General features: G+C 52.3%; 1 protein-coding gene across 3 annotated transcripts in view; it reads left to right on the forward strand.

The window, feature by feature from the left end:
- Positions 1-24,300, forward strand: part of KMT2D (lysine methyltransferase 2D) — a 2,224,302-nt gene that overhangs the window by 1,435,137 nt on the left and 764,865 nt on the right. For all 3 annotated transcript variants that reach the window (XM_069653836.1, XM_069653837.1, XM_069653838.1), the window contains 2 exons: positions 10,721-10,790; positions 10,984-11,216. In XM_069653836.1, coding sequence (XP_069509937.1) covers positions 10,721-10,790; positions 10,984-11,216 — 303 coding nt within the window. The remainder of the gene's footprint in view (positions 1-10,720; positions 10,791-10,983; positions 11,217-24,300) is intronic.

The raw sequence follows: 24,300 nt of genomic DNA on the forward strand, positions 1-24,300 counted from the left end.
GTCCTCCTTGTGGCATTAACATAAGCCCGCAGGGTTAGTGAACTACAGGCTCTCTCATGTAAACCTCCATACATCACTTTTTATAAAGACAAAGTGATTCTGAAAGTAAAATCATGTTTCTTATCGAAAGTAGTTTCCGACTTCCATTTGTCGCAGAAAATTGTTTTACCAACATTCTATCCTCCTCATTTGGGAAAAGAAGAGGAGAGGTTACATAGGCTGGACCCCAAGAGGGCTCTCAGTTTTTACATTGCAAGAATGTCAAAATTATGTCAAGACGACCAACTTTTTGTGGGATACACAGGTCGTAAATTGGGGTTAGCGGTGACAAAACAAACCATATACCGCTGGATTATTCTAGCTATATTGGAATGCTACAGATTAGCAGGAAAAGACCCACCGGATGGGTTACGTGCTCACTCCACAAGGGGAATGGCTACTTCTGCAGCTTTGAAGAGGGGAGTCCCTGCAAAAGATATTTGCTCAGCTGCAACATGGGCATCAATGCATACCTTCATCAAATATTACTGCTTAGATGCCTCATCCTCAAATGAGGAAATTTTTTCCAGAGCAGTACTTCACTTTGTACATGAAAACAAAAACTAGCACTCCCACCTCCAAATTGGTCACTGCTGTGGGAATCGATCACAAGATGAGGAATAAGTGGGAGGACACAATCCATTCAAAGAACAAGTTACTTACCAACTGTAACGTTCTTTCGACTGGATGTTCCTCCCACGTATTCCTCATCGACCCTCCCAGCCTACCCCGCAGTATACTTTATATTTTCTTACAATTTCCTCTCACGATGGGCCTATCAGTCACAGCATACGCCTAGATGTTCCACAAGTATTTCCTCAAAAAAAACAAAACTGAAGCCAACGGGTGCGGCTCGAGCCATTTATACCATTGGTGACGTCGACACGGTACGGAGCACGTCGAGGGACATTCGATGCCATGACCTCGAGCACAGCGCCCTCTGCCGAAAACATTTTTCTGATGCAGCGAAGCTGGCGAAACAAATGATCACAAGATGAGGAATACGTGGGAGGAACATCCAGTTGAAAGAACGTTACAGTTGGTAAGTAACTTGTTCTTCGAAGGGATTGTGTCCTCCGACGTATTCCTTATCTTAGATAGAAATCCTTCAGCTTTGCTGGCCTCGGAAAATTTTTTCGCCAGAGGGCGCTGCGCGTCGATGATCGCCGAGTCGATGACCCTCGACGGCCTCCGTGCCGACGTCGACGTCATCCTGCCTATAAAGGCCGCGCGCAGCGTCCGTTGCTCAGTTCCGTTTTTCCGCGCTTCGTTGTGCCTCGGAACACCGTTGCTCAGTTCTCGTCAGATAACGTATATAATATTTAACCTCGATATCGATGGCATCCTCCTCCGACCCGACGACCCCTCGGTCCGGTTTCAAGAAGTGCCGAGACTGCGGGAAGAAAATGTCGTTGACGGACCCTCACAGGGTCTGTTTGTGGTGTCTGGGAATCACGCACCAGAGTTCGGAGTGTGAGGAATGCCTTTCCATGACGGCGAAAGCCTTGAAGGAGCGTAGGGGGAAGCTCGAGAGAGGTAGGTCAACTTTAACTTCCTCGAAAGCTTCTTCGGTAGAGTCGAGACGTTCGTCTCCTCACCATAAAAAACACTCTCGATCTAGATCACGAAGTGGCTCCCACCACTCGTCGACATCGAGACACTCGAAGAAGAGACGTAGGAGATCCCCTTCGTCATCTTCGTCGAGTTCTCCTGAGAGAGTTCATTGCCCCACAAAACGCAGCTCGCAAGCTGAGTGGGAGGAATTCAGGAAAAAGATGCTAAGCGTCTTCGAGAAAGCGGCCTCGTCCCCCTCGAAGACAGCTGAGGGTGATACCCCGGGTAAAAAACCCAAAAAATCTAAACGCCGCGAGTCGCAGTACCCGGCGGAAAAGTCAACCCGAAAGCGCCTCGAGCCATCGGGAGATAAAGCATCATCGACGCCATCGTCGAAAACTCCTTCGAAACAGAGGTCGGCGCCATCGACGCCGTTGTCGAAGGATTCATCGGCGCATCAGTCGATCGAGTCGACGCCGACGTCGACGCCGGTGAAGGAAAGAACCACGGCTACTCCACAGCCAACGGTTAGACAAAAGACCTCCGACTCGACGCCGAGAACGTCGACGTCGTTCTCGAGCAGGACTCCGATCCTTTCGAGTTCCTCGAGGCCTAGTACACATTTCTCGACGCTTTTCACGGCGCCTTCGAGTACTTTCACGTCGGTGTCGACGACATCGACGCTTTCAAGGCCTGTGATGATGGCTCCTTCTGCATTGGAAATGGGGTTTATACCATTCCAAAAACCAAAGTATCCCCCTTTAACCTCGATTTTTGAGGAAAGGGAGGATTCAGACCAAGATATTGATTTACAGAGGACCACATCACCAGAGCCAGAGACTTTCGCCTCTGAGGAAAGAAGATTAAAAAATCTTCAGGATGCACTTCAGGAAGCTAGTGGCTTGGACACTTCTCCTGAAGCAGAATTTATCAAACCAGACCCAGGAGAACATGCGGAGACTCCATATAGAGCTCTGATGTCTAGAATCATAGAATTTATGGGTTGGTCTGCACCTTCTCCTGCCTTTCAGCAGGATGACCTCACTGACATACTGGACAAGGGCCCACAGGAGGATCCTGTGGTTCCATTTCACTCTGCTCTACAGAGAAGGATTTTGACAAACTGGGAAACGCCGGAAATTATCCCGGCAGTAAATAAAAAACTGTCAACAAAATACAGGGTGGCTAGTTCTGACCCTGAATATTTGTCAAAACACCCTACTCCTGAGAGCTTAGTTGTACAGGCTGCAACCTCATCAGGCAGCACATCTGCATACCCCACTGCTCCGCAGGATAGGGATGACAAAAAGTATGATGCCATGGCTAAGAAGGTTTTTTCTGCCTGTAGCATGGCGTTAAAGTCTATTAACGCGACCTGTACGCTCGCTAGGTTCAGCCACACCCTTTGGGAGTGCGCTTCATCAGCGGCTGACTGCCTCCAAGAAGGAGAGGAAAGGGACGCATTTTTAAACATCATCAGGGATGGTAAAGATGCGATGTGCGAGACCCTACAAACTGGCCTAGATTCTGCTGACAGTATCAGCAGGGCCATGGCGGCAAGTACCACAATCCGCAGGCATGCGTGGTTGAGGAAGTCTGGTTTTGCCTCTGACGTGCAGACCAGGCTTTTGAATATGCCCTTTGACGGTTCTACCCTCTTTGGAAAGAAGGCGGATGACAGTTTGGAGAAACTGCAAACGTCCAAGGCAGCAGCCAAGTCATTGGGAGCTGCTATCCGTCAGAATACCTTTCGTCCTTCGGGATCATCGTGGAGAGGACGGTCCTTTCGTTACTATTCCTCATATGGAAAGGGCAGAGGACGACCGGCTCAAAGAGGCCAAGGAAGATTTACCCGTGGTGGACGGGGTAGGGGAAAGAAAGCCGCACCCGCAGGAGCAGGAGCCACTTTACCTTCGGCAACTGCATCAGCCGCTTCAAAACCACTCTGAGGTCTCCCCTCACAGAACACCAGTAGGGGGCAGGTTAACTCACCATCTGACGGAATGGCAGGCTATTACGTCAGATGCTTGGGCTCTGGAGACAGTGGCCCAAGGTTACTGCCTGCCCTTCCTACATATCCCTCAGAGTCATCCACCGGGGAACAACCCTTTGAAGCTTCCAGATCCGCTCCTCTTGCAGGAGGTTTTAGACCTGCTAGAGAAAGGTGCCATAGAACTGGTACCTGTAGCGGAAAGGAACAAGGGTTGGTACTCCCCCTACTTCATAATACCGAAGAAGGACGGAGGACTGAGACCCATCTTAGACTTACGGGAATTGAACAAATTCCTCCGAAAGGACAAGTTCAAGATGGTGACTCTCTCTCAGATCCTTCAGGCCCTCCAGCTTCAGGACTGGTTGGTATCTCTAGACCTCCAGGACGCTTATTTCCATGTGCCGATCCATCCCAGGCACAGGAGATACCTGAGGTTCGCAATTGGCAGCTCTCATTATCAATTTCGAGTTCTGCCATTTGGGCTAACCTCCGCCCCGAGGGTCTTTACCAAGCTAATGTCGGTTGTGGCTGCAAGTCTAAGGAGGGAAGGGATTCATGTCTACCCTTACCTAGACGATTGGTTGATCAGAGCTGTATCTTCGGAACAGGCTCAGAGACAACTAGATTATGTTTGCCACTTCCTTCACAAGCTGGGCTTCTCCCTCAATTTAAAGAAGTCACAGATGATACCATCACAGAGACTCCAATTCATTGGAGCAGTCCTGGACACTTCCCTGGGAAGAGCCTTGCCACCAGAGGTGAGGGCTCGAGATATTCTGCAGATGGTCATCAGATTTCAGAATGCCCAATATCTCCCAGCCTACGACTTTCTGAGGTTGCTAGGCCTCATGGCATCCTGCATATTCCTCGTGCCGGAGGCTCGCCTGAGAATGAGATCCCTCCAGTGGGCACTGAGAACTCAGTGGTCACAGTTCTCAGGAAGGATGACAGATCTCCTTCGGATCCCGGTCAAAGTAGCCCGAGACCTTCAGTGGTGGGCCTGTCGGGAGAACATCCTGAAAGGAGAAATGTTTTGGCAACCATGGCCGGAGATAACAGTAGTCACGGATGCCTCACTCACGGGGTGGGGAGCTCACGCCAACGACTTGACCATCAGCGGTCGTTGGTCTCCATCGGAGTCCAGACTACATATCAACCTGTTGGAACTGAGAGCCATCAGACTAGCGCTGAAGGCTTTTCTGCCGTCTGTACGGGGAAGAAACGTCCTAATAATGACGGACAATACAGTGGCCATGCACTACCTCAACAAAAGAGGAGGCGTAGGCTCACTACCACTGTGCAGAGAGGCGATGCAGCTCTGGTTTTGGGCAATTCAGGAAGGAATCTCTCTATCGGCAATTCACCTAGCCGGAGAGAAGAACTTGACAGCGGACGCTCTGAGCAGGCAGAGCACAGTCTCTCACGAGTGGGAGATAGCTCAGGAAGTCCTTCAAGAGATCTTCGCCCTTTGGGGAACCCCTCAAGTGGATCTGTTCGCCACCAGTATCAACAGGAAGTGCGACAGATTTTGCTCAAGGGAATTTCCCCCGAGAGGAGCTCTAGGAGATGCGTTCGTAGTGGACTGGGAGTTCCCACTTCTGTACGCGTTCCCTCCGGTCCCTGTCATTCCTCAAATGATCAGGAGGTTGAGAAGGTTTCGGAAGACCATGATCCTAATTGCCCCGGATTGGGCCAGGAGAACGTGGTACCCGGACCTTCTAGACATGTCCATCTGCCCTCCAATTCGACTGCCATACAGAGAGGATCTTCTCTCGCAGAAGGAAGGTCAGGTTCTCCATCCAGCCATCAAGACCCTCAACCTTCACGCTTGGTGTCTGAAAGGTTGAGGTACAAGGATTGGGACCTTCCGGATGATGTTATGGAGGTGTTGCTTTCGGCCAGAAGGCCGGCAACTAAAACTCTATACCGCTGCCGTTGGAACAAATTTTGCAGCTGGTGCAGAGAAAAGAATATTGAACCCTTTTCTTGTGGTACACCTATGGTGTTGTCATTCTTACTTTACCTGGCTAATTCAGGCCTACAGGTTGGCACAATTAAGGGCTATCTCGCAGCGCTATCAATCTTTAAGCGCACTGCAGAGGAGCCTTCATACTTCAAAATTCCATTGGTAATACAATACCTAAAAGGATTAACTAATGTTTATCCCCCGAAACCTTTTCAAGTTCCCTTATGGGATTTAAACCTAATTTTAAACTTCCTAAAGGGTGCCCCTTTTGAACCACTACACTCTTGTTCATTGAAGCTTCTCACCCTCAAAACTGTTTTGCTAATAGCATTGACATCTGCTAGAAGGGTTAGCGAGTTGCAAGCCTTATCGTGTAAACCTCCACATACAATCTTTTACAAGGACAAAGTTGTTCTTCAGGTGAAGCCTAACTTCCTCCCGAAGGTAGTCTCGGAGTTTCACATCACTCAGAAGATTATATTACCTTCTTTCTACCCTCCTCCTCATCCGGGGAAGGAGGAAGAGAGACTGCACAGGCTGGACCCTAAGCGAGCCTTGAGCTTTTATATCAGCAGATTGGCTAAGATCAGACAAGCAGACCAACTCTTTGTAGGTTATGCAGGACATAAGTTGGGCCTTCCAATAACAAAACAAACCATCTCCAGATGGATTATTTTAGCCATTCTGGAGTGCTACAAATTGGCAGGAAAGGAGCCTCCTCAAAATCTAAGGGCTCATTCTACCAGGGGTATCGCAACATCCTCAGCCCTTCAAAGAGGGGTGCCAATTCGAGATATATGTGCGGCTGCCACATGGTCGTCCGCACATACATTTACCAAATTCTATAGCCTGGATTCCTCCTCTAGTCAAGAAACTAGATTCGGCAAGGCTGTGTTACACTCTGTCCATTCTGGAAGGGTAACATAACTTTTATTACTCCCGCCTCCAGTCACAATACCACTGCTATGGGAGTCTATCTAAGATAAGGAATACGTCGGAGGACACAATCCCTTCGAAGAACTAGTTACTCTTACCTTGTAACGTTCTTTCGATGGGATGTTCCTCCGACGTATTCCTTATCGACCCTCCCATCCATCCCCGCAGTATGACTTCCTGTGGGTTTGCAGCCTATGCTCCTTCAAGGTGATTAGTCTAATCCAAAAACATTACTGGGGACTACAAAACGGAACTGAGCAACGGACGCTGCGCGCGGCCTTTATAGGCAGGATGACGTCGACGTCGGCACGGAGGCCGTCGAGGGTCATCGACTCGGCGATCATCGACGCGCAGCGCCCTCTGGCGAAAAAATTTTCCGAGGCCAGCAAAGCTGAAGGATTTCTATCTAAGATAAGGAATACGTCGGAGGAACATCCCATCGAAAGAACGTTACAAGGTAAGAGTAACTAGTTCTTCTCCAGCATGGGTCTGGCATGGATTCACATGCGAACCCTCCTGCCTACCCCTCTGCGGCTCTTCTCTTGGTCCTACTGCCACTTTAAATGCTACCAAATATGAAGATGGCTGCCAGAGGAGGCGCTTAGGTAGAGCAGTCATTGGCTGGGGGCAGTGTGACCCAGAGCTCAGTGATTGGTTATTGGGAGGAAGACCGTTCAGAAATTAAAGCGATTTTTTCTTTTACCGAGGATTCCCATCCTGACGGGGAATATTCATGAGCATGTGAATCCATGCCAGACCCATGCTGGAGGACAACAGTTACACGTAAGTAACTTGTTCCTTGAGCCACAAGCTGGGAGGCTGCTTAAGGGCAAAGCTACAAGCAAGTCTGCAAAGGCAGTGAGAGCAAGCAAGCTATACAAAACAAGAGGTAAGTACCCCTAGTTACACAGTACCTGGAGTCTGAAGAAAGGTTGCAGCTGGCTTCTGTTCCTGTTGTAGTTCCTGCAGATCATGTTGTTCCTGGGCCTCAGTCGTGGGGATAAGAGGGAGAACGATTGGGGACTCCTGCACTACGGTTTAAAGGTCGGCGGCAGCAATGGGCACACTTCGGATAAGTGACACTTCGTGGTTTCAGCTACTTGCAAATAGCACTGCCATGGTTCTTGGACATCTTATGGACTTTCCTTTCTTCTTGGGTCCAACACTTTGAGGTGGCCCAGGCTTGGTTTGTCCTGCTGTGAAGGAGTGCGATGCACTCTATTCTGGTGTTCCTGTCCCCTGGCACTTGGTTCCTGCAGCAGCGAAGAAGTACAGCCAGCAGAGAGGTGGGTTCCAGTCGAGTTCATCTTGGGGCTGATTGGTCGCACCAACCAAAGGGGAGGGGGTTGTCCTTTCAGGGTTTCTCTAGTCGATTTTGAAATTTGGAGCTTCAGCAATGCAGCAGCACTTCACAGGGCAAACCAACGGTCCAGGAGAGTGCAGCACGCTTCTCTTCCAATTTCTCCTTCGGTTCCTTCGTCCAGTCGTCTCTATCTTCCTTGCAAAAGTCCCTGCTTTTTATTTCACCCATTCATTTGCAGCCCAGCTGTCACTCACACAGCAGGTTGGCTGTCCTTCATGGACAGCCAGCCAGCCAATCACCTTTGGGTGCATTTCTGTAACCAAGGAGACTAAGCACAGAGTTTTGGGAACCTCCCTCCCTCCCCGCCCTGCCAGACATGCTGGAGCTTTAGCAGTGAACCCCCGCCAAAGACAAAACTAACAAAGGGACCATACCTGGTTTGGTGCGCAGAGTAAATCTCTAGAAGGAACTACCAACAAGAAATGGCGGGAAAAAGACCACTGGGCCATTTTGATAAAATGGGCTCCCATTGGTGCAGTACTGCAGCTGAGGATTCAGACTGCGGTAAAAACACAGAATGGTAGGAAAAATAAACCACTGCTACCAGCCATTAATTGTAGAAAGGGTAACATAAAAATGTTACATGAAAAGGTAGACCAAGGGGATACTAAGTAACCACTCCCGGACTCTATGGAAGATGGTGTGTGCTGGGTCTACAAAGTTAAAAAGGTAGGTAAAGTCAATTTCACTTTACTATACTTGGAAACAGTTTATCCAAGAGAAGGTATTTAAACCTTTGAGAAATCCAAAGGCCTTCTCTGTGACACTGCAGTGAAGGTGCTGTCACATTACAAAAGATGATGCTTATGGAGTTTGTCAGACTCCAAAACCAAAAGAAGCACAGGGTTCAAATCAAATAAAAATACATGAGGGGGTGGTAAAAAGGTCTCTCTCTCTCCAGGATTAAAAATCCTAAAGTCAAGCAAAAGAACTGGGGGTCCCTAAGGTAGAAGGGAATTAACACAGAATGGAGAATTCTCCTTAACAGGACGAAAGCCAAACTACAATGTGGACTAAGAACAAGTCTCGATGCATAGCCATTTTAGGGCACTAGCCATGTTTAGTATCCATACACGGTAGACGGAAGGTATTCTCGAAGTGGATGAAGTGTCCTTGTGGTGGTGATTCAGATCTGTTCGAAACTATTTCAAAATTCAGAAGACTGGTAAAGCTCTCCTCTCTTCCAGACCCAAGGCTAATCCGCGTTACGATACTTAACCAAGGTTTACAAACAATGGAATGTGAGATGGATATGCAATACAAAGGGCTTTGCACCCAATGTTACCCTGTGGAGGAGAGGTGGAAGACTGGTACATGTATGTGTATTAACCCCCTGGCTCTGATTTTCCCAGTGGTTACAATGGATCTCAGGATTTGTGGGTTCGACCACTCTACCGGTTGGGTGCAAATACAATTTGCAACCCTGTGGGCGAAAATGCAGAATCCAATGATATAGACCTCCTTAGGACACTTAATAGGATGGAGGAATACAAGTTCCAGCAATGATCACCGTTGGCAGGTGACATCAGACGTCCTAGTAACGGCCACAAGAGCTGCTCCAGGGCAGGTTCATTTGAAGATAGGAAGATGGAATTCGGGGAGAAAGATGATTTGTCGGCGTCTTCGGTCATAGGGCAGATGAACAGGGCTTTACAAGGCTGAACACTAGAAGGGATGTTGGGCCACTTCAAGATTCGTTTTTAGGTCATCAATGGTCTGCTGTTCTTCGAGGGATTCTTGACTCCAATGTAGATCAGAATAATAGCTGCAGAAGTCCTTCTTTAATCAATCTGAGTTTGAAGCAAGACCAGGCTCACCAATGTTAAGGATCTGCACCATTAAAATTACTGGTTTCAAATATGCTCCAGAAGTAGACTTTCTGGCACCAAGGATGTGGACTGGAACTAGGCTGTCTTAGACCCCTTTCTGGTTGCCACACACACACACACAGGCTCACTATCACACAAGCAGCAGCTTTCCTGGGCAAGTGCATAATCTTATACAGACTTTCCTGACCTGAGTCGGCAGGAATAAGGCTAAACTACAATATGGCCAAAGAACACGTGAAAATCCTGTGGCACAGACATTTTAGTGCACTAAGACACCTTTAGCAACCATACAGGGTAAACGCTGATGTGCACGAGAGTCGCCCCCCCTCCCCCCTGCACTGATGGCGATAACTGTTTTTTCTTTGGGGGGAGGCGGGATTACCAAATGAATTAAGCAAATTAAGTGAAGCAAAAAGACATTACTTGCCTTCAAAAGTCAGGTCTGGTTCAAAACAAAGTGTTGGCGGTTCCCTTAGATATCTCTGGGGGCGAAGCAGGAAAAAAAGTATTTCCGAAAGTGTGTTCATGCAAGTATAACGTGAAGCAGGAGTGCATGTAATTACTTTAGTGCAAAAGCAGAAGAGGAGTGCATGTGGACTTGCTAAGTGCTAGCCACTGTGATTATGGGGGACTTGCTGTGTGTTTTGAAGAAATGCATGAATGTTTTTGGATTATTGCTGATTTTATTAATTTGTTGCTTATTGTTGTAAATGTATTAATGGTATATATTTGAGTATTGACCTAGCTCCAGAAAGCAAAGGAGCACTTTACAAATCATAGTTGGAAGGACCAAGTGAAGTCAGCAGAAATACAAGGGAATGGAGAGCTAACAATGCAGAGGGCAAACAATTGGGCTGCAAGGGGGATCTACAAGCAACCATAGGGGGAACAGATCTCACAGGTTAGGATTGGAAAGCGTGTAGGTGGTAAGGTGAATGTTTTGAAAGCTAATTTTAGCAGTATTCCCCTAGAATACCATGTACTCTTTTAGTGTTATCTTCTCCCTGTTCAAACTAATCAATTTTCTAATCCCTTTACAGGAAAGAGGCAACACTGGCACACTACTGCAGACCCGGCCAAATCCCCCAACATTTGCACATGGTGTTATCAGTAAGTATGTAACGGTGCATATAGATTTGTTATACCCCCCCCCCCTCACCCCTGCCAGTCCTTTTATGGGTCAAGCACACGGCACAGGAAAATTGGAATGGGTGTGTCTTTTAATGGTAGTCTTGCATGCATAGTTTGTGGTCTCTCATAGTGTTCTAGTTCTGTTGTCTGATGTCTGTTTCCCTTACCCCAGATGAAGCGGACCAGCGACAGTATGAGGAGTGGCTCTATCACACCCAGCAGCTCCTCCAGATAGAACTGAAAGCCCTGGAAGAGCAGATTGGTGTTCATCGCAAGTCTCGAAAAGCCCTCTGTGCCAAGCAGCGTACAGCCAAAAAAGCAGGTCGGGAGTTCCCAGAAGCAGAGGCCGAAAAGCTGAAACTAGTCACTGAGCAGCAGGGCAAAATTCAAAAACAGCTCGATCAGGTGAGTTGACATGACTAAGTGTGGATGGATACAGACGTGGTAAGATTTGTAACATTAACTACTGCCATTTGCAAGGTCTGCTGGCATTTTGACCTAACTGGAAGAGTTGATGGGTTTAGTTGGGAGGAGAGGGAATGGAGAGATTGCATTGCTTTCTGTTGAGATTGCGGATCTGAAATGCTTGGAGTTCTTTGTGCTTGTAAACATCCTAGGTTTTCAGTGTTGGAAGCATTGAGGGTTTTAGTGTCTAGAGGGGTGGGTCGGTCCTTGTGCCTGTACTGTGGGTGTGTGTTTGACAGTGCCTGGCTGTGTCGGTTGTATTTAGTAAGGTAAATTGGTATTCTCCAGCATGGGGTCTGGCATGGATTCACATGCTCACGAATATTCCCTGTCGTCAGGCTGGGAATACTCAGTAAAAGAAAAAATCAGTTTCTCCAGCATGGGGTCTGGCATGGATTCACATGCTCATGAATATTCCCCGTCGTCAGGCTGGGAATCCTCGGTAAAGAAAAAACCAGTATCAGTTTCGTTTCTGATCTGTCTTTCGTAGTAATAACCAATCACTGGTCTCTGCGTCATACTGACCACAGCCAATGACTGCCCTCTACCTAAGCACCGCCTCTGGCAGCCATCTTCAGATTTTTACCGCACGTTCATGTGTTGGGATCCTCGTGCTATTGCTCTCGAGCGTTAGTGCTATTTTTTGCGCTTTTTTCACAAAAAACTTCGATTCTTTAGGTCAAAGAGCCTCAAGCTCCACCGATCCTACATCCGATCAACGGGGACCCGTGTCGGATTCATCTGTGCCCCTCAAGGGTGAAGATTTCGTCGAGCTACACTTCGGAGGAATCCAGAAGCTTCTCAGGCCCGGTCTCGGAGATGGCCCAGGAGAAGGGAAGCTCGACGCCCGGAAAGCTGTTCAGGGTCTGCCCTGGATGCCAGCTGCAGAACGTCTTCAAGGAGGACGAACACTCTTTCTGCCTTTACTGCCTTCATGAGGACAAGACGCACGTGGAGAAGGACTGTGCGTTTTGCGGCAACATGTCGGAACGGACCATGAAGGACCGCCATCAACGTCTCGCCAACTGGCTGGAGGGTAAGAGCCCGTCTGGCGAGAAGAAGAAGAAATCCGAGCGGTCTTCTAAGACCTTTGAGGGCGCCCCGGCGACGGGGGCCCAACATAAGGCCAAGCACCGCGAGTCCGCTGGCACCGGGAGCGCCGAACGGTCGGGCTCTACGGGCGCCAGGCAGGGCGCACCCTCCCCGGCACCATCAACCACGAGCCAACGCTCTGGGTCGGGTAAGAGGAAGGCCGAGCACCCGGCGAAGCTCCTGGAGAGGCCCCGGTCGAGCTCTAAGGCAGAGGAGGAGCGTGGCAGTGCCCCATTCCTCAAGGATAAGGCGGTGAGCGCACCTAAGGTGGTGAAGGCCTTGATCCATCCGACCAAGCCCTCTATCGAAACGGTCGCGGCGGCCCTGGCTCAGCCTGTGGTGGCTGCACCAGTGGTGGCGACCTCAGGGCCCAGAATCTCCCTGCCTCCTCGGAGGGAGTCTTCCTTTGTGCCCATCGATAGGACCCCCGTGAAACCCTCCGTGGGGAAGAAGGGGGGGCAGGGCGTCGTCGGAGATTCGGCCTCAACCTCAGAAGAGGAGCTGATCGAGGTCTTAAGCCACGCCTAGGCGTGGAAGAAGGCCAGCCCGTCGGAATGGACCCCGACGCAGGTGACGACGACGACATCGTCGAGGATACCGACGGGGCCCCTGCTCGCCCGTCGGATTCCCCTCTGCCAGCGCCGCAAGACAACTCGGCGGCCATTTTGTTGGCCATACAGTCCTTATGCTCCGAGATAAGGACGAGGCTACCGTTACCGACGGAGGAACCTCTCCCGTCGGGGGATCCAGAACCGGGACCTTCTGGTGTTCCCCCTACCAAGAAAAGAAGGATCCATCCACCACCTCCTTTTCAACCGTCGCGCCCCTTCCAGCCCTCCTCCCCGTCCACCCGAGGGGATGATACGGGGACTGACACGGCAGCGACGGGTACGGACGACGAGGCATACGACGAGGACTTTCCGTCGTCGCCTCCCACCAGGGCTTCTCCGCCCGACGAGATCGGATCTTTCCACTCCATGATCTCCAGGGCTTCCGAGCTTTTCCAACTCTGCCCTGAGGAGAAGAAAAAGGAAGGCTTCCTTTATCAGCGGCGCGAGGCCAAGAGGAAGACGGTCCTCTCAGTGCCTCTGTTGGACGACATTTGGGATGAGGGCCTTTCCCTCCTCAAGAACCCTTCCACGACGCCAGCTAGAAGAGACCGGTACGAGAAAAAGTACCGGGTCCCGGACACGGCCCCCCTGTGCCTCCGGGCGCAGCCTACCCCGGACTCCGTCGTCTCCGCGGCAGCCAGGAAGAAAGCGGGGGGGGGGGGTGCGGCCTCCACATCGACTTCCCCGCCGGACGGCGAGGGAAAGAAATTGGATGCTATGGGACGTAGAGTCATCTCGTCGGCAGCGACGACGATTAAAGCGGCCAACGCCTTGGCTATCGTGGCCCGCTATGACAGGGAGCTCTGGTACAAGATAGCTCCCCTGCTGGATTTTCTGCCGGACGACAAGAGGGCGGAGGCCCTTGAGATCCTGCAGGAAGGTGAGGTGGCCTCGGACCACGCCATCACCGTGGAGACGGACATCGCCGACACCGGGTTCCGCCAGCTGGGCAACGGCATTTGCCTTCGACGTCGTGGATGGCTCAAAGCTACGGATTTCCGGCAGGACGTCCAGACCAGAGTCCTGGACATGCCCTTCGACGGGAACAACCTGTTTGGGAAGACAGTGGACGATTCCCTTCAGGCCATCAAGGCGGATACTGAGACGGCCCGGGCCCTTGGAGTCCTGCAACGACGGACGCCCTTTCGGAGCGGCGGAGGCAAGGGCGTCTCCAAAGGTTCCGGCGGCGGTTTCGCTTCCTACCGTCAAGCGGCCCGCTCGTCGTCGCAAGAGGCCTACAGAGGACGAGGCAAATCTAGCGGACCCCGCCGTCGTCGCCAAGGAGGTCAAGGCGGCAAGGCCGCGCCCAAGCAGGATTGAACCGGCCGTGGGGTCAGGCCCCCACCGAAGCACCCCGGTGGGAGGCCGGCTGGCGGGCTTCGTCAGCGTGTGGGAGTCCATCTCCACCGACCGTTGGGTGCTGGACGCCCTGGCCCGGGGCCACGCGCTCGAGTTTCAAAGAAGGTGCCCGCGCGTCCCCCCCGTGGCCAGGAAAGAACTTCACGTCCCTCAACTTCTCCTGGAGGTAAAGGCGATGCTCAGAAAGGGCGCCATCGAACTCGTCCCAAAGAGGCTTCGGGGCTCCGGAGTCTACTCGAGATACTTCCTCGTGAAGAAGAAGACGGGAGGATGGCGCCCCATCCTGGACCTGCGACGTCTGAACAGGTTCATCAAGGCGCAGAAGTTCCGGATGGTCACCCTCCAGCACGTCCTGGGTCAGCTGGAGGAAGGAGACTTCCTATCGTCGTTGGATTTGGAGGATGCCTACTTCCACATTCCCATCCTAAAGGGGCACCGCAAATTCCTCAGATTCGTGGTCCAAGGGCGTCATTACCAGTTCAAAGCCCTTCCCTTCGGACTACGGTCGGCACCCAGGGTATTCACCAAGTGCCTCGCACCGGTGGCGGCGCAGCTGCGCCGCGAGGGGATTCACGTCTACCCCTACCTGGACGACTGGCTCATCCGCGCCAAGACGAGGGAGCTCGCCGTGGTCCACACGGCAAGGACCGTCCAACTCCTCACGGACCTGGGATTCTCCGTGAACTACGCCAAATCCCACCTGGTGCCCGCGCAAGTCGCACTGTTTCTGGGAGCCAGGCTCGACACAGTGTCCCTTCTGGCCTCCGCGTCGGAGGAGAGGACCAGGACCATCTTGGGCAAGGTGCAACGGATGTTGGTGGCCGACGCGGCCAAAGTGAGGTCCATCAAGTCCCTCCTCGGGATGATGTCTTCCTGCATCTACCTCATTCCCATGTGCAGGCTCCGGATGCGCCCGTTGCAAGAATTCCTGGATGCGCGCTGGATCCAGACGGGCAGCTTCGAGGAAAGGATCAAGCTCGACGAGAGTTTCCGACGAGCGATACGGTGGTGGGGCACCCGCGCGCATTTGACGGCGGGCATGGACTTCCAGACCCCAGCCCACCAGGAGACCGTGACCACGGATGCCTCCCTGGAAGGGTGGGGAGCGCACACCGAAAATCTGCACGCAAGGGGACTCTGGCTCCCGACGGAGAAGTCCCTGCATATCAACGTCCTGGAGCTCCGTGCAGTGTTTTGGGCCCTCAGGTCCTTCCTTCCTTCCGTCCCTCAAGGGCAAGGTGGTGAGGATCTTCACCGACAACACCACCACCATGTTTTACATCAGGAAACAGGGCGGAACCAGGTCCCCAGCGCTGTCCAAGGAGGCGCAGGACCTGTGGCATTGGGCCGTTGCCCAAGGGATTTTTCTGGTGCCGTTTCATCTGGCAGGGATAAAAAACACCATTGCCGACTCACTCAGCAGGGAGCTGCGCTCGTGCCACGAGTGGGAACTACGGCAGGATCTGGTGGATCGCCTCTTCCGACGGTGGGGCACACCCCAGATCGACCTGTTCGCGACGGCGACGAACACCAAGTGCCGGAGGTTCGCCAGCAGGTTTCCCCAGACGAGGAGCATGGGCGATGCTTTCTCGTTCCCCTGGGAGGGCCTGTTCCTCTACGCGTTCCCTCCCTTGCCTCTGCTAATCCGGCTCGTCAACCAGCTCAAGAGGTCACGGTGCAGGATGATCCTCGTCGCACCTGCGTGGCCGAGGCAGATATGGTTCCCGGACCTTCTGGACTTGTCAGCGTCCCCGCCGATCAAGCTGCCGGCGGACGCGGATCTACTCTCCAGGGAAGGAGGCGCCATCCTCCACCACGACCCGAAGTCGCTGAACTTGCAGGCCTGGCTCCTGCAGCGCTAGAGTTTGGAGGATACGACATACCGGCCGATTGCAGAGAGGTTCTTGCAAAGGCCAGGGCGTCCTCGACTCTTAAATGCTACGGACACAAATGGAAGAGGTTCTCTGTCTGGTGCCACGCACAGAAGATTAACCCTCTACGGATTACGGCCCCCCAAGTACTGCCGTACCTGCTGACGCTGGCCAAAGCTGGTCTGGCACACGCGTCCATCAAGATTCATCTTGCTGCGATCTCCCGATACACCAGAACCACGGGGCGGACGTCCTTGTGGTCTCATCGTCTGGTGAAAGAGTTCATGAAGGGACTGTTCAGATCGTTCCCGCCGGTGAAGGCTCCGGCCCCGGCGTGGGAGCTCAACGTGGTGCTGACCAATCTCATGGGACCTCCGTTCGAGCCTCTGCACTCGGCCCCGTTGAAGTTTCTATCGTGGAAAACAGCTTTTCTTGTGGCCATCACCTCCGCACGACGAGTGGGAGAGATCCAGGCCCTTTCCTGCAAGGCCCCGTACTTGACTTTCCACGACACGAGGGTAGTGCTCAGGACGCACCCCTCCTTCATGCCCAAGGTACCGTCGGACTTCCATCTCAACGAACCCTTGGTGTTACCTGTGTTGTTCCCGTCGCCTTCGTCGCCGGCTGAGAGGACTTTGCACTCGCTGGATGTAGCTAGAGCGCTGAAGTTCTACGTGGACCGCACGAAGGGTTTTCGGAAGACGTCACAACTCTTTGTGAACTTTGGACCTGTCAATCAGGGGAAGGCTCTCTCGAAGGCTTCCATTTCCAGATGGCTCTCCGGCTGTATCATGTACTGTCATCGGTTGGCAAACCGACCGCTGCCTGGCCGTCCGAGAGCCCATTCCACCAGAGCGATCGCAGCTACCACAGCGTTCCTTTCTGGTGTGCCCCTGCTGGACATATGCAGGGCTGCTACGTGGAGGTCGACGCACACCTTCACAAAGTTCTACTGCGTCGATCGGGATTCCAGGGAGGAGTCCAGGGTCGGCCAAGCAGTGCTGCGCAACCTGTTCGCCTGAGGTGAGCCTGGTGAGGAGGTAAGATGCTTAATGTTGAGTTTGATGTAATGCTTAATGTTGAGCCTTTGCCACCTCCCGTGGTTGTGCATGTGTGTACTGCTATGTATTCTTTATTCATGAGCATGTGAATCCATGCCAGACCCCATGCTGGAGAAGGAACAAGTTACTTACCTGTAACTGTTGTTCTCCAGCATGGGTCTGGCATGGATTCACATGCGAACCCTCCCGCCTACCCCTCTGCGGCTCTTCACTTGGTCATACTGCCACTTCACGTGCTTCCAAATCTGAAGATGGCTGCCAGAGGCGGTGCTTAGGTAGAGGGCAGTCATTGGCTGTGGTCAGTATGACGCAGAGACCAGTGATTGGTTATTACTACGAAAGACAGATCAGAAACGAAACTGATACTGGTTTTTTCTTTACCGAGGATTCCCAGCCTGACGACGGGGAATATTCATGAGCATGTGAATCCATGCCAGACCCATGCTGGAGAACAACAGTTACAGGTAAGTAACTTGTTCCTTCACTTCTGAACTTTCTCCTAACAACCAGTCACTGAGCTCTGGGTCATACTGCCCCCAGCCATTGACTGCCCTCTACCTAAGCCCCTCCTCTGGCAGCCATCTTCAGATTTTTACTGCACGTTCAAGTGTTGGGAGTCCTTGTGCTTTGCTCTTTGAGCTTTTGCTGTGTTTTTCGCTTTTTGAGAGTTAAACTCTATTTTTCTATTTTTCGGTCAAAATAGCCCGTGTGCTCCATCGATCAACCTTCCGACTAACGGGGACTAGTGTTCAGGTTTGTTCAACTCCCCTCAAGGGCTGTTTTTCGTTGAGTGGTGTTCTTGGAGGCTTCCAGAAGATTCTTCACGCCTACACCGCGTGGACCATGTCAGACGAAAAGGACAACCCTTCCCTCTTCAAGCTGTGCTCCGTTTGCGGAATGTGTACATGGATGACAAGCATTCCCAGTGCCTGTAGTGCATGCACTTGACGCACAAGGAGGAAGATTGTGCGTTATGCTGTGGCTTCTCGAAGCACACGTTGAGGGATGCGGGAAAGCTGAGCGGGCTTCTAAGTCCTGCTACAGGAGAACCCAGAGAAAGCCAGGCAGGAGAAGGCCAAGCAGGGTAGGGTGTCCTCTCTTCCCATGACGGAGAAGGTCAAAGGAGACAAATGGGCCAATCCGGCCCTGAATGTCAAGGCCAAGGCCCAGGTGCACCTGGCAAAATCTTTGCCCTCCCTCGTGGTGGTGGTGACGTCGCTTTCAATGGCCATAGGGGTGGACCCGCAGGGTGCCCCGGCGACGGCAAGGGTGACCCTTCCTCCCAGGAGGGAAGTGTTAGGAAAGATATCATTTTATATGCAATTTTCCCTCAAGTTGTACACCCCCAAACTTTTTGCTGCTGTTTACAGCCTTCTGCTGCACTCCTCTGGTCTTTCATGGGGAACCTGACATGCCCTTAAGACAGTCAGTGCTGGGAGACTTTGTTTCCCTTAGTCCTTTTCCAAGGTTGCAACTTTTCTGCAACATGTAACAAGTGCACAATGTACCTTACAGTGCACTTGGGTCTCAGTCATTTCCAAAGACCCTAGATACTCTTGTTGCAATTTTTGGTGGTAGTTCAGATGTGTCATGGACAGGGCTGGTGGCAGCTTATCTTTTCATTTAATTTTAACCCTTTCCTGCCATTTAAACTGCGTTAACCGGGTTTGGCACGAATAGGTGGCCTGGCTCCAAAATGGCCAGCCACAAGGTTCTTTGTCCTGTCCTTTGGCCATCTTGCCCCTTTGCCTTGCCCTGGTTGAGCTGACCCGGGTCTGTCCTTATTTGGTCATGCAGTTTCCCACGAAACACCAAGCTTTCACGGGCTTCTTCATGCCTTGTTTGTGTGCCTCCAGGAAGTGGGCTGGGGTGTTTGCCTCCAATACACATCCTGGGTGCCAGAGAGTCTGGAGTGCTGTGAATGCCTGGGACCAACGTGGTCCATGATTGGTCCACGTATGGAGTGTGTGTTTGTGAGCAGATCTCCCATTGGGTCCTCTCCGTTTTGGCGTGAAGGGAACTTTGGATAAGAGGAGGCTGAAAACACCCATACCATGTTGATCTCTGGAGTGCTCACTGAACGAAGGATAGGATCCAAGTATCCTGAAACTAAGAAGCCGAGTCGAGGAACCGCTGGAAGGTTTGGCCTCTGAGCCCGCTGTTGTCCCGTGGGACCCATCTGCATCTGGTCATCCTAGAAGGTCTGCGAAGACGCTTTGAGCCATTAGAATAGTGGGACCAACTATTCTCAGCATCTTCAACAAAACCTGCAAGTAAGCCTTCTCAGAAGTGTCTCTGGGCCAACCAGTGGGCTGACCAGCTTACGCAGGACATTTGCTCTGTCTCCATCGTCGTTTCGAGGAGGCCCTCAAAACTTGGTATACTGCTGGCTCTGTGTCCCCTGGCACCCTCACACCGAATTTCGAACACTTGGCATTCCCAGGTCTGAAGTGAGACGAGTGCGCCAGGACCGGAGTAAACGCGGTTACATTGTTGCCAAGCCGCGGCAGCGTTCTTTGCAGGTGCGTTGCATTTGTGACCCTTTTGCCCCTGAAGCCTGCTGCAGTGAAACTGAACTGATCCATCCATCGGGAGTGGAGAAATTGCCACTGTCCCGTTTGGGAATCATCACTGTATCTTTGGAACTGAAATCCGCAGAGCTGTCATATTGCTGCAGTTGAACCTGCAATCGAAGTGGACTCGATTTGGCAAAGTTTGGTCCGGAGTGTGCCTGGGGCCGGTGAGTAACCCTAACCGGTGGCCCCTAGCACCTCCATCCATTATTACGCATGAGTGGCCCCTGGGGGTTCCTCACTTTTCCACTGCTAGTGCCAACTAGCAGACTATTCCTGAACCTTGGAATCGCCTCTGCCTTCAAGTGGAGGCCCTCCTTGAATAGTGGGAATCTATTCTTCATCGCCTCACCCACCTTCCTGAGCTGCTAGAGACCCGTGAAGAGACCCCATTTTGCCTATTGGAACAACTGCGTGCGCCTGCACTGCATGTACTATTGAGCATAAGGCTCCTCTCTTCTTAGGGCTTGGACTGCCTCTTAGGTGTGTGCCTGATGTGGAAGGGGACTAATGGCTATCTGCACTGCCTATTTTCCTTCCCCTCTAGGTTGGGAACATATTTTGTGCTTTCAACCCTTTAGAGCCCAATGATCTTGTATGTATCTTGTATTGATTGTGTTGTGTTGGTTTGATAGTATTGCTGTGATTCTTTTACTGTGTGTGTTACAAAGGCCTTGTAATAAATGTGTTTATATTTTTGATATATACACCTGTCTGGGAGTAATTTGTAAGTGTTCTACTCTGTGCTCATTGAGGTCCTTCAGTCACCCTCACCCCTCCAGAGACTTAGTCTTGACCGCAGACCATAGCTACCTTGATTGGTCTGGCTTGTCCAGAGGTTATCCTGTTCCAAGAAACTAGGCTGGCCTTCTGAACATCTGCCCACCAGGTCAGAGTTTAGAAATCCATCTTAACGGGAAGCTTCGAACTTGCCCGCTGATAAGACACCGGAGAAGAGGATGCCGGACCTTAGCCCGAGACCCCTCTGGACCCGAAGAAGGGGGGGGCGACCTTGAAGGCCTTCAGGGAACAGACATTTCTTCTGCTGAGGATGAGGACAAGATCATTTATGTCCATACTGTCCAGGAGGGCGATGATGATGACTGAGGTGGCAGGGATTTGCCCCATGATGAGCTCGATGGCGACAAGGAGCCCTAGGACAGTGGGCCCAGGCCCTTCCCCTGCACCCCAGAGGCCCCCTAAAGACTTTGCACTGGATATAATCTCGCCCCGCAACTCGCTGGTGTCCGAGTTACAGAGGATGATACCGGCAATCCTGCCATCTGCCACTCCTGCCGCGCCAGCGCCGGTCGCCCCATTGACACTGGGGAAACCGCCAGCCATGAAGAGGCACCTGATGCCTCCCTGCCACCCTTCTCCACCCTCCCTCTTCCCCACTACCCACCCAAGGGAGACTGAATCAGACACTGCAACAACGGGCATGGATGACGGCGGTGAGATGGGGGACCTCCTGTCTCCTACGCCCAGAGCCTCTCCTGCGGACGAGATGGAATCGTTCCACGCATTGGTCGCCTCCGAGCGAGCATCCGAGCTTTTCCAGCTCACGCTGGAGGAAAAGAAGGAAGGCTTCTTGTATCGGCGCCGGGAGGCCAAGAGGAAGACCACCCTTTCAGTCCCTCTAATGGACAATGTTTGGGATGAGGGGCTGGCTCTGATTAAGAATCCATCTACAGCCCCAGCAAAGGGAGACCGGCTGGAGAAGAAGTACTGGGTGCCAGACTCTGCACCCAAGTGCTTGCGGTCTCAACAGTTGCCAGACTCGGGTCTTGGCAGCTGCCAGGAAGAAATTGTCAACCTTGACGTCGTCTTCTGCTTCAGCCACTCCTCCAGACAGCGAGGGGAAGAAATTGGACTCGATGAGTATTAGGGTTATCTACTCTGCAGTGACCACTGTCAAGGCTGCCCACGCCATCATAGCCAGGTACGACCGGGAGCTGCGGTTTAAGCTAGCTCCTCTCCTGGACTTCCTCCCTGAGGGCAAGCGTGTCGAGGCTCTGGAAATCCTTCAAGAAGGCGGGGTGGCATTGGATCGTGCTATCACGATGGCCATGGACCTTGTGGACGTGGGATTCCGCCAGATGGGAAACAGCGTTTGTCTTCGCCGTCGTGGCTGGCTCACGGCCACCAACTTTAGGCAGGAGGCCCAGACAAGGATTTTGGACATGCCCTTTGACAGGGACAATCTGTTTGGAAAGGCTGTGGATGAATCCCTCCAGGCCATCAAGGCAGACACGCAGACAGCACGTGGCCTAGGCACGCTACAATGCCGGCTGTCCTTTCGTTCCTCAGGAAGGAAGTCTAGCCAGTCTTTGAGGGGTTTCGGTGGGGGCTCCACATCTTACTGCCAGCCCTCCCGCTCCTCCACCCAGGAAGCCAACAGGGGCTGCTCTAAGGCCTTCAGGGGCGGTTGCTGTTGTCGTCGGGGACCGCAGGGCAGCCAGTCGACCTCCAAGCAAAATTGAACCAGCCATGACGTCAGGCCCCCACCCGTGCACCCCTGTGGAAGGCCGGCTGGTGAACTTAGTCAGCATGTGGAAGTCCATCTCCACCGACAGTTGGGTACTGGACGATCTCGCCCGCAGACGCACACTAGAGTGCCAACAAAAGTGTCATCGAATACCATCCGTGGCCCATTAGGAAAACCATATCCCTCAGCTACTGCTGGAGGTGCGGGCCATGTTAAAGAAAGGGGTGATGGAGCTGGCTCCAAAACTACTCCTCAGCTCTGCAGTTTACCCAAGGTACTTCCTTGTACGAAAGAAGACCGGCGGGCTGGAGGCCCATTCTTGACCTACGACGACTAAGCAAATACATAAAGTCCAAGAAGTTCAGAATGATCACTCTTCAACATGTGCTTGGACAACTGGAAGAGGGAGACTTTGTCATCTTTGGACCCAGAGGATGCTTACTTCCCCATCCTCTAAGAACACTGCAAGTTTCTGTGCTTCGTCATTCAGGGGAAGCATTACCAATTCAAGGCCCTTCCTTTCAGACTGAAGTTGGCACCCAGATTCTTCACGAAGTGCCTGGCGCCGGTGGTGGCCCATCTACGACTGCAAGGGATCCACGTCTACACTTACTTGAACGACTGGCTCATCCGGGCCAGATCAAGAGACATCGCCGTCGACCACACAGTGAGGACCATCTGCCTACTGACGGATCTGGGGTTCTCGGTGAATTATGCCAAATCCTGCTTCACTCCATCGCAGGATGCTCTGTTCCTGCGATCCCGGCTCAACCGTGTCATGCCTGGCGTCACTGTTTGAGGAGAGGATAGCGGCCATCTTGGGCAAGGTGCAATGGCTGTTATTACTGAAGATCGCGACAGTGAGGGCCATCAAGTCTCTTCTCGGCATGATGTCACTGTGCATATACCTCATTCGACTCTGCAGGTTGCGGATGCGCCATCTAGAGGAGTTCCTCGACGCCCATTGGGTCCAGGTGTCCGTAAACTTCCATGGACAGGATCTCGCTTAACGAGGAGTTCCGGCGAACGATAAGGTGGTGGAACATGCGCTCCAATCTATCCAGTGGAACAGATTTTCAAACACCCCCTGCGCCCCCACTCCATCCCCCCCCCCGTACCAGGAGACGGTCACAACGGTCACTTCCCTGAAAGGGTGGGGAGCCCACACCGGCTGTCTTCACGCAAGAGGCCTGTGGTTGCCGGAGGAGAAGACGTTCCACATCAACGTCCTGGAACTAGGGGCAGTGTTTTGGGCCCTCAGGTAGTTTCTTACGTCCCTCAAGGGCAAGGTGGTGAAGGTCTTCATGGACAATACCACCACAATGTTTTACATCCGGAAACAGGGGGACACCAGATCCCCGGTGCTATCCAGCGATGCGTAGTACTTGTGGCACTAGGCCGTCGCCCAAGGGATGTTGCTCATTCCTTTTCACCTGACAGGCATAAAGAACAAAGTCTCCGACTCCCTCAGTAGGGAGCTACACTCTTACCACAATTGGGAGCTTCAGCAGGAGCAAGTGGCCTACCTTTTCCTCAAATGGAGCAATCCCCAGATCGATCTGTTGGTGACAGCGCCGAACACCAAGTGCCAGAGGTTCACCAGCAGGTTCCCTCAGCCGGGGAGCATGGGGGACTCCTCATTCCCTTGGAAAAGCCTGTTTCTGTATGCGTTCCCTCTGTTGCTTCTTGGAGTCATCAATCAACTCAGACGGTACTGGTGCAGGGTGATCCTTGTCGCACCAGCGTGGCTGAGCTAGATCTGGTACCCGGATTTTCTCAGCATGTCAGCGTCACTGCCAGGTGAAGCTGCCAGTGGTCGTGGATCTTCTCCCCAGGGAAGGAGGTGCCATTCTTCACTACAACCCAGGGTCTCTGAACCTGAAGGCCTGGCTCCTGCTGCATTAGAGTTTGGTGGCAAAGATCTTTTCCTGCGGACTGCAAAGAGATTATCTCCATGGCCAGGGTGTCC

The sequence above is a fragment of the Ambystoma mexicanum genome, chromosome 3q, assembly GCF_040938575.1.
Source record: "Ambystoma mexicanum isolate Mex_15411 chromosome 3q, UKY_AmexF1_1, whole genome shotgun sequence".
Lineage (NCBI taxonomy): Eukaryota > Metazoa > Chordata > Amphibia > Caudata > Ambystomatidae > Ambystoma > Ambystoma mexicanum.